This window comes from Lytechinus pictus, chromosome 2, assembly GCF_037042905.1.
Source record: "Lytechinus pictus isolate F3 Inbred chromosome 2, Lp3.0, whole genome shotgun sequence".
Lineage (NCBI taxonomy): Eukaryota > Metazoa > Echinodermata > Echinoidea > Temnopleuroida > Toxopneustidae > Lytechinus > Lytechinus pictus.
The window spans coordinates 12310061-12321111 of record NC_087246.1 but is presented as its reverse complement, the minus strand read 5'-3'; the positions used below and the strand labels follow the sequence as shown (position 1 = coordinate 12321111).

General features: G+C 35.3%; 1 protein-coding gene across 1 annotated transcript; it reads left to right on the top strand.

Moving 5' to 3' along the window:
- The first annotated feature begins 5009 nt into the window (after window positions 1–5009).
- On the top strand, window positions 5010–10883 carry LOC129275394 (collagen triple helix repeat-containing protein 1-like). The gene is made up of 4 exons (XM_054912106.2): window positions 5010–5489; window positions 6527–6676; window positions 7245–7452; window positions 8364–10883. The coding sequence occupies exons 1-4, from the start codon at window positions 5358–5360 to the stop codon at window positions 8510–8512; spliced, it is 639 nt and encodes a 212-aa protein (XP_054768081.1). The 5' UTR covers window positions 5010–5357; the 3' UTR covers window positions 8513–10883.
- Window positions 10884–11051: the final 168 nt, after the last annotated feature.

Sequence of the window (11051 nt, the reverse complement as noted above, 5' to 3'; positions counted from 1 at the left end):
CAGTTCGAGTGTTTCCTACTTACTTTATAGGCAATCGCCTTACCCTCTTCCTCTCTCACACAGTCTAAGCTTCCCCTGCAGCCAACATCGCCGATGAGGCCCGCTGATCGCCCGAAACTTCGGCGACGTGTCACTTCTCCAAACGTGTCGATTCGATCAGCAACTCGTACAGCAAAATCGTTGTCTACAACAGAGTAACCGAGCTCATCTGTCTTTTAAATTAATTAACCACAATCTATGTCGTACTAGGTCAGCTCTATCCAAGTGAATAGTACACTTATGCTTGTTGAGTAAAATAATGAGTCTTTTCTTTCTCAGTATCTGGAGAGTATCGGGTAATTGTGACCAGCTCAGCTCAGCTGCTCAATTACGGTACATACGATACGGTTTCAGTAAACGTCTGCTGCCCTCACATTTCGAACGCAGAGTATGATCGCAATGCCTTTCGGATGGTCGGATGGACAAATATTTATATCTGATTAGGCCTAATATAAATATACTGTTAAAACTCAAACGCACACACACATACAATGTGTGATTTATATTTTTATTCTGTCGTTTGATTCCTTATTTTTTCCCCTCATCTTCTTCATGATTCTCCTTTTATTTCTATACTCCCATCAGGGGTGGGGGGGTCCAGGATTTTCTAAAGGGGGAGGGGGCACATTTTCCCAATGAAAATTTGACAAACACTGAAAAGAAAAGAAAAAGGTTTTGACCTAACATTTAAGGTCATTTCGTCTGCAAAATGAATATGAGAAGTAACAAAATTTGACATGCAAAAAAAAGGGTCCTCGCTTTCATGAAAAGGGGGACACACTTGACACTTTGGTAAAATTGGCATATTTACATACAAAACTTTGACTATAACTCTCAAAAGCCCCCCCCCCCTGGATTCGCCAGTGCTCCCCTTCTGCTCCTGCTATCCCCCCCCCCCCCCCATTAACTTGCAGTTTTCCTCTTCACCACCCGGATTCATTATCTTCTCCTCATTATATATATCTTTTCATTCTTAATTGGCCTCATTGCTTCCACTCTTCCTGGAATCCAGGAAATTCCAAGAAGTTTTGCTATTTTCCACGATCATTCCAAGAAGTGAGAATTTCCAGGAAGTTATCATTTTCGGGAATGATATCATTTTCTAAATATTATATCAAAATCTATCACAAAATTTGATCTTTCTAAAATGTCAAAATTTTAACTCTTTATAAACTTTGCCTGTTACGTCATGTTTTGCCCCCTAAAAATTGTTGGCTCAATTACGGCACTGGTCCATATATTTCATTTTTTGTGTGATAGAAGAATAGTATAACTTATGGTAGAAATTATGGAAATTCCAGGATATTTTGCAAAATTCAAAGAACTTTCTGAGTAAATTCCGGGAAGTTCCGTTTGAGTAGTGGAAGCACTGATTGGCCTATTCCTAATGGTTTTGTCACTCTATTTAAAGGTCGAACCATGGTTGTTCTGAAGCACAAAAGTCACCCATTCAACATTCATTTCCAATTAAGACCATCAAAATAGACTGAAAGGAATATTTTTTTTTTCAAAGTTCGCGTACATTTAATTTTGGTGAACTTGCCAAAATTTGAATAATTAAATAATTATTATATAATTACGGTGTAATTTTGAACCTAAGGAGGTTTTAAAATATGCTCTAAGGACGTTCAACAGTTAAAATGAAATCCATGTCATTTTCACAAAATTTTGCACAAAGTTACTGAAGTGCCTGAACATTTCCAATATGCAAACAATAATATTGGTTCATGTGCTTGATTTTTTGCTATTGAGTTTTGAAGTTCACTCATCTGGAAGTGCTCGAGAATTGCGCATTCAAAGTAATTTTTTTAGATCGCACGAGATATACGTTGAGGTTAAAACTATATTACAATGTCAAAATCCATGTAAATTTCATCAAATTTTACAGTATAGTTCCAAGTGATGAAGAATTCATTCATCGGTTTGTTATTTAAAACACCAAAAACGCGCCAAAGGCTTTGTATCTATGTGAGAAAAAAATCAAAACCACTACACCGTCATTTATTCGAACTGGAGGTCATATTCGTCACTTCAGAGTAAAGTGTTCAGAAATTGTAGTGGTATTTAGAAATTATTGGTCCGTGGATTATTATCAACTACTTAGCTTTAAATCATAAAATAACACATCGAATCTGCACTTAGAATGTAGATCATGCATGTGAAAAATTAGCTGATACCTATATTTAATCACCTGTTTATGACTCCACATCGATAAGATAGAAGATTAAAAGCGAAGGATGTTTTTTCAGTTTTCTCTCCGTAATGTAGCCTTTTAATATCGATCGGTCAATCGGTTATTTAGGGTTCTTCACTTTCGTTCTTTGGATGTTTAGCAAAGTTTCTCGAACTCAAACCTGACCAAACACTTTTTATCTAAGGCTCGTTTGAATTAACATCTTTGAGATCCTTAATTATGATTAACATCAAGTACGCCATCTCCAGGCGCTGTGCAGTGCAGTCAACTCTGTCACCAAGAATTTTGTACCCAAAATAGAGTCCTTTATGACAAAACCCGAATCCGTAATAAAATTGTATGAAATTTTCTCTTTCTTTCTTTCTTTCTTTCTCTCTCTCTCTATCTCCCTCCCTCCCCCCCCCCCCCCCTCCCGACCGACCTCCCGATGACACAAAGTACAAGACCACCAGATCTATTCCCTCGTCTTCGTTTCTAATCGCAAGCCATAGCAAACCATTGCTCACTGTTCGTTCGTCTTATTGGGTTATATCAACCCTTCGTTCGCCTTCGGCTGCAATTTACTCAAAGAGGTGAACCGAAAAATTGATATCCTTTGCATGTCCTGCATATTCATCCTTCGCTTACCGTTTGTCGATAGAATTTGGCAATAGTTACTGATCGCATGATTTGACGGAAAATTCATTTGAATTCGTGTGCATTTCATGCATTTTCCCCATTCGTCACCCCTCGTCCGCCTGCATTCGGTCAGGTGTGAGGGGGCTTTAATCCATATCAATTTCTAACTCATTATGAGTTAGAAATTGATATGAATTAGATGTATTATATGCCCCTAGTGTAAGATGAATGGGACTTTATAGATAGATTTGAGTCGTCCCCAAAAAATAATTTCAATAAAGCTAATTTATGAATTCGATGACTTATTTTATTATTTGATCTGATAATTTTTTCGTGATCTACACTGCAAAAAATCCGGTGTTGATTTAACACCAGCCCGGAATCTATTATGTCCACACCAGAGAAGTATTGAAACAACACCAGTTTGAAATCAAACCGATGCTGTTTTAATACTAATTGGTGTTGTATAGACACTTATCTGGTGTTAGACCAAAACCAAACTGGTGTTGTTTAACACTTCTTTGGTGTGGACATATATAGATTCCAGGCTGGTGTTAAATTATCACCGGTGTTTTTGCAGTATAGTATTTGGTAATATTAATCAGCTCGGACCTATAGTAACATTAATGTCATACCCACAACATTTTGTAATTGAGTGGAAATAGGCCTACAATGTTATTACTTTCACTGTTTCCAATAACTTTAAAAATCAGAGTTCTGTAGGCCGGTATTATTATGTACATTAAGTGTATGATCTCTTATCAAGCTGCACTAAAAAAACTCCGTTTTGATTTAACGCCAGCCCGGAATCTATATATGTCCACACCAGATAATTTGAAACAACACCAGTTTGGAATCAAACCGATGCTGTTTTAATACTAATTGGTGGTGTATAAACACCTATCTGGTGCTAGACCAAAACGAAACTGGTGTTGTTTAACACTTCTCTGGTGTGGATATATATAGATTCCGGGCTGGTGTTAAATCAACACCAGAGTTTTTGCAGTGTAGCCAATAAAATTTCATAATTATGTATCTAAAAACTAAAATAATTAATACGACCCTGAATGGATGTTAAGCTATCGCTTTACCCTACACAACCATAATCAAACATAAGAAATTTTGTCATATTATTTTTTTTTTATTAATGTTGAAGTTCATTCTCATGAATATTGAATAGCCATGCAATGATTTACACTTTCCTAAAATACAGTATGTTTTTTTTTGCAAGTTGGCCATTTTCAATCAGGAAGAGTGATTTAGTAAAAAGATCTATTAACATCAGAGCAATTTCATGATGCATACGTGCAACCAATAGTAGGCCTTAAATTATTTTCCTCTGTTTTGTAGTTCATAATAGAAGTTGTAATGCTCTCCATAAGCAGCTCGTAAAGAAAGACAAATAAATTCAAAGAATGTGAGAGAAAAACACAGTAAGAAAGAAATACAGAAAGAAAGGAAGGAAGGAAGGAAGGAAAGAAAGAAAGAAAGAAAATTAGATAGATAGATTTGTGTTGGTGTATCAAAGAACTGGTATTTTATAAGATGTAATTTAGAGATAATAGGGGAAAAAGAAAGTGTACAAAGTTGTAATGCGACGTTTTGATTAATAAACAATGGAAAATGTCCGAACCGGATATTAGATCAAAAAGTTAAAGATGTTTGAAACCGAACCATAATTCATATACCTACTTATGAGGAGGTGTTGTGTTTGGCAATATGGAGAATATGCATGGGTATAAAACGCCTAATCTCTTAGTGTGTCGCACGCATAAAAAATAGTCCAAGATTTAAACTTTTAGCGTATGTATTCATAACTATTACAACTTATTATTTATACTCTGTATGGTTATCGATTAGTGATATTGAATATCTTTTTTTTATTGTTGAAATGTGGTCCCTATACATTAAATAAAATCAGTCCTGTTGATATTGGATATGTTTATTAAAATGTAATATCGAAAGTCAGATTTTTAAAAAAATGTTATATTCCCGGTAATTGAGATACCGCTCACCAAACTTTCTTTTTATTATTATTATTTTTTATTTTTGGGGGGTGTGACGCTATATAGCAGGTCCTGGTTTTAGTCCACCCGTTCTACACCTTTGGACGCACCAACTGCGGTTATATATAGGCCTACCGCACGTAGGAATTAACAGATAGAAACGGTTTGTGTTCATACAGTCCAACCCTTATTGATTTTTGGACCACCTCTCGAAGGGAACCCTTCTTGCCATGTCTTTCTTCCTACATCCCCCGATCGATATAACGATTGTTAAAGTTACCATCTCCCATTGTCAAGAAACATCAAATGAATTATTTGTCTCGTTTTGATATGAGCGCATCCCATTCCGACAGTATAAGGGTTTTGTCTGCGCAATAGGAAAAGGACAAACTTTGCTTACAACTTCAAAGACAGCCCAAGCATCGATTGTATAGATGTTGTTCTACTAATATCAGGTCATCTATTACTTGGAGAATTAAATAAGGAATAAACAGGCCAAGATGGGTGCAAGAGGTTGGCTGGGATTCTCCTCTTGGTTCCGCGTCTCTCTTCTTCTCTTGTGCTTTGCCATCTTGAAGATCGTGGAAGGAGTGGAACAGGCAGAGGTCTACAAAAGACAGGTCGTCCTTGAGGTAAAGAGTTTCAGCTTCCAACACATCCCCTATCCAGGACCCCCCCTATACCAGCCAAAAAAGGAAGGGAATTAAAAGAGAAGAAAGAAGACCCTTAAACTACCTCTATGTGTTTGGAATTAGAAAGGCACTTAGGTATATTCTTTTACTCCCACTCTCAACAGACTGACATGCCCCTGAAATGACAAAATCACTATCAGTCTGTTAGGAGAAATTGAATGCACTGAACTGTTCAATTTCTGTATCTTTTTAAACAAGTAACTTACAAATGTTTGGCCATTCTTTTGGATGATATATATTATGCGCGATCTTTCTCATCACTCTCTAAAAAAATATAAGGCCTTAATAAATAAGAACACTATGAATGATAATTCGTTCTATCTCGTTTTATCAGCCCCCCCCCCCAATCGTGTTATTTATTTTGGGTCAATGTTCATTGTCCTTTCTTCTCCTCATTCGACATAGTTATTAATGCTTTATCGTATGGTGTATCTTTTAATGTTATTTTCTATCCTTGTATTTTTATGTATATCAACTTGCACTTGTATGTATTTGGTATATTTTTTTACGAAGAATGAAATGAATACAAATAATAATGGTAATTACTTTTTATCTGGATCAAGGAATCCACAAACGCCTATTCATCTCGTGGTTTAATTTTTTTTGGGTCAGACCCTCCCACACACATACACATACACAAAAGGGGATGTATCATATTTCCTAATCTGTGGTCTACTAAAAAGCAGGGGCGTTCCAGGGTATTTTGATCGGGAGACAAGACGACCCCTCCCTTCTCGATTGAATTGTTGCAATTTAAATATAGTTACATGACCTATACGTCTCTTTTTATGCTCTCCTTTCTTACTATTCCCTTTTCTTCTCTTTAACATTATTATTTTTTCTTCTAAAAAAAAAAAGTCGAGGGTTGAAACAATTACAATTAAACCTGTCATTTTGTTAATATCTCATTCTCATATATGAAATAACCACAATTGAGAAGCAAAACTACATTGATAATCATCATCTTTCATTTGTAGGAATGTTCCGCAGGTAGCCCAGGACCATCGGGACCCTCTGGCCCTCCTGGACCCGAAGGGGAACCAGGGGCACCTAGTCCTGTAACATCCAACTGGAGACAGTGTTCCTACTGGCAAATTAATGATGGTAGAGATTCTGGATTGTTCAAGGTATGTGTTGGTGGTGGTTGTTGTTGGTGGGGTGATAATTGTGACGTTGGTGGTGGGAGTTAAGTGGAGGTGATTATAATGATGACGATAGCGATGATGGCGATGGGGATGATTATAATGATGACGACAGTAGGCCTATTGATAATGATGATGGTGATTTTTGTGGTGTTGTTGATGGTGATGATGATAACAATGATGGTGGTAGTGATAAATATGTGGTGTGGTTGTGGTGATAAAGATGGTGGAGCGATTGTGGTGATGGTATAATATCAGCGTTCATGTATATAAATTATCTGAGGGAACGCACTAATAACCCACAAATATGTATTTTATTCCATAGTTAATGCAAACAAAAAATGTTTGAAAATTTATGAGTTTTTGTAAATGGTAACTACGAGTATATCAAGTAAGGTGGAGCACTTAATTTCCTTGTAATTTATGTAACAGTAATTTACGGACAAACATGATAAATAAGCCGTAAAACATAAAATAGTTAGATGGAGAAAAAATATTTTGTTATGAATGTTATGTAATTGAAATAAATACAATGGGTCATTATACTGTTCAGTCCTGCAGCTTTACCAAAGAATACTCGGATACTGCTCTGTACGTCTCTTTCTCGGGTAACCTTCGGGTAGCTGGATCAGGGACGGCCTGCTGTAGATGGTACTTTACCTTCAATGGAGCTGAATGTTCTAATCCGAATAGGATCGAAGCAGTAGTATATGCTTCGGGATATAATAGCTATAATCTACATCGACCAAGGGTTATGATGGGTGAGTTTGGACCGAGATTTCTCTACGAACGAAAATATAAAGTCAGAATTTCAAGTGAAACAAAAAAAATAATGGGAGAAACAATTGGAGAAAACTATTCATTGAACCCAAAGTGAGAGTCACCAGTTCAAGATACATACTTCTTCAAGAGGGAAATCTTATTAATTTGCTTCCACATCAGAATTTTACTGTTACCATTCTTGATCATTCTGGCTCCACCCACATGCATATTTGATTTTATCTGATTTATTTGTTTTTCTTCTGCATATATAAATATGGTAACACAAAACAAAGAAGATTTGACAATATCAGAAATATGCCTCATTGAACCTAAAATCACTTGCGGAAGACGAATTATCATTTAAGCAAATATGCTTGATAATATGACAATCCAAATATATTATTATATTAGATGAGCAGAGCTTTGCGACTATAATATGGTGATGATGATGATGGATGAATATGATCCAGTGTTAATCTGATTGATTTATATAAAGACATATATTATATCCATTATCATTTTAATAAATATACTCATTGGACAAACCACGGAGAGCTTAGTCCAGGCCTTTGCTTTTATTTTGATTGCTAATTGGTCATTTAAGTTTATCGTCAACACAATGAGTTTTAGTCTAACACAATAGATGGGTTGAAAGTTACCCCACTATTTTTCATATGAAACAGAGTAGGTCACTGTAAACCATTTCCTCGTCATATTTGAATAAATAATTCAATTTAAATCAATTTATTTCACATCTATTGAAAATTACAAAACAACATATCGAAATAATGTAACTTATATACAAGACGATAAGCAGAGAACAAACGAAAACAACAAAGCAAAACTATTATGAGGCGGATGTGAGGTGTAGACAGGAGGCCTTTGACCTATCACTTTCTTTTTCTTCCAGGTTACTGCTATGGGATTGGTGCCGGCAGTGTGACAGTTGGATTCTATGTCGGGCAATGCAGTGGATATGGGACCTACGATTGCTACACCGGTTGGATTAGTTCGAGTCATATAATGATCGAGGAAGTGACCAAGTCTCCTTACGACTAGACACAGTGCCATGAACATCCTAGTTCATGAATCAAGCTTTTTACATCTAAAATTCTGGAAATATTTGGATGCAGCGTTATTAACTGACTACTCCGTGAGGCTTAATATATTATATACTATATTCGAAAAATCCAATGTGATTACACTGAAAAGTCGGCAACCTTCTTGATTTTTAACCCGGCTATTTCGGAGAATGATAACATTCATATTTGTTTTGCTGGTAATACAGTGTAGAAACATGAATATCGAATGATGAAAACTGCACTGCAAAAACGCCGGTGTTAATTTAACAACAGCCTGGTATCTTTATCGGTCCACACCAGAGAAGTGTTGAAACAACATCAGTTAAGAATCAAACTGATATTAGTCACTATGGTGTTGCTTAAAATGTCAAAATGGTGTTAGCCTAACGCCAAACCGGTGTTGTTTTAACATCTCATCTCTCCCGGCGTTTTTGCAGTGTGCCAAAATATTTCGGTTTTTCAATATTTTTTTCAAAGTTAACAACTGTAGATCGGAGGTAAAAAGATAGAAGGTTGATTCGATACGTTTTTAAGTCGATGATCCCTATAAACCGGATCCCTAAACATGGAAATGTCATATAATTTATTGATTCAACCATTTTTTTTTAACAGGATAAATTTACAGTGATATACGTGTAAGTTTGAACTTCTACTGTATTATTGTACGAGGGGAAATGGGAAACATTATACATTATGATTCAGGCTAAGTTTTCATGGAGGAGTGCAAACAGTTAATCCAATGACCTAATCGATAATTTAGGGCAGAGAACAACACTCAGAAATCGACTAAATATATCCGATCAATAAAGACGGGTGTTTGAAGAAAAAATGGTATACATTCGAAACATGGCTAATTTCTCTAAAAGTAATTTGTGGATTATTATATATCATTATTGTGGCATAATCATCGTATCTTCTTATCTGTTTACGCTTGAATGAGCAAGGTGACATTGTTTAAGATAGTGGAAGATCATCTTGCACAAAGTAATCCACATTGAGTACACTGCAATTCTTTTACAATCAAAGAGGCAATCATTGATTATTCAATCTGTCGTGAATTAAAATCGTACAAGACAACTTAATTTGTTGTCATACATTAATTATATGAAGCCGAGTTATCTTTACACCATTAACGTTTGTGCAACACTGTGTCAAATGTACGATGTAAAATGATCGAGTCAATGTTGGAGAAACAATTCTATCAAGTGCCTAAACTTTCTTTGTTGCATTCCAGTATGATTTATTTTACATTCACTTTTTATAGGTATTCAGTGGGATATTTCAAATTGGCTGTCAATTGTCAACTGATGGCTGACAAAAAATATTATTATTGCATATACTCTATATAGATCGACCCAGTTTAAATTGATACCTATAAGAGGGAAACTTTACCTATCTCTATTTTTTTTAATACTAATTTTTCACAGCGAGGAGGGAATATTTCAAACAAAATACAAGATTCTTGTCATTTTTACTAAAATCAAGCTATTTTTATAAAAGACCAGAGTACTTATACGAATTGGTCCTATTATACTTGATCTGCTCCAATTTTAGTCGATAATTGAGCAATGCTATTTTGGAGAAGAAATATTCATCTGGGGAACGTTACCATGGTTACATAAAGAGTTACAACTGTTGCAAGTTTGCCATTATGACAAGTACAATGGCAACATGTCTCAGCAGCCAATGATAATCATGATAATCAAGGTTACAATGCATGATAGTTGCCATAAGATATAACAGTTGTAACTCTTTATGAAACGGACCTTGATTTTCATGAACATTAATCTAAAAATGATCAGAACTGAATCACTTATTACCCATCTCATTGAAATGTATGGTGGTCATGATATGCTCAATTATTGGAATGAATTTCCCACCCACTGTTCATCAATGTAACCACTTTGCATAAAGTAGTTTCGCCAGTCGCAAGTTTGGTGAATCTTAGTCACATCATTCTCCTTTTTGGTTATTAGTTTCAATTTATAGCAAAGTCTTTAAAATAGAGACCAAAAAAGTCTTATGGTTTACAATCAAATTGTGTCGTGAAATGGCGATCACTATTTGCGAACTACACGACTTTTTTCAATTCGCCTCATCTTAGAATCCTATTTGATTTACTGATCTTGTCTTTTGTGGATTTTTGTTTTAAATTTGGTTGGCTGTGCTTGTAAATCAAATATAATTCACTGATGATCTCTATCGAAATAAGTGTCAAAGTTAATCTGGTTTCAGGTCGATCATTTTTACATATGTATTTATCTTGTTTGTATAGTCATGTATCATTTGCATTCGACAGATGACCATTTTAATGGTTGCGAAATAGATTAATGAGAATATTCAAAGAATTTTCATGTGTTATCATTTTTTATCACATCAATCAGGTCCATTTGTTGATAATGAAATTCAATATGTTTTGGTCATTTTTTTTTCTTATGTTTTATTCAAATTTTTTTCTGATATCTTGAAACCTACATGACTAGAAATTTGTTAATAAAGCTGACGTATAAAGTATA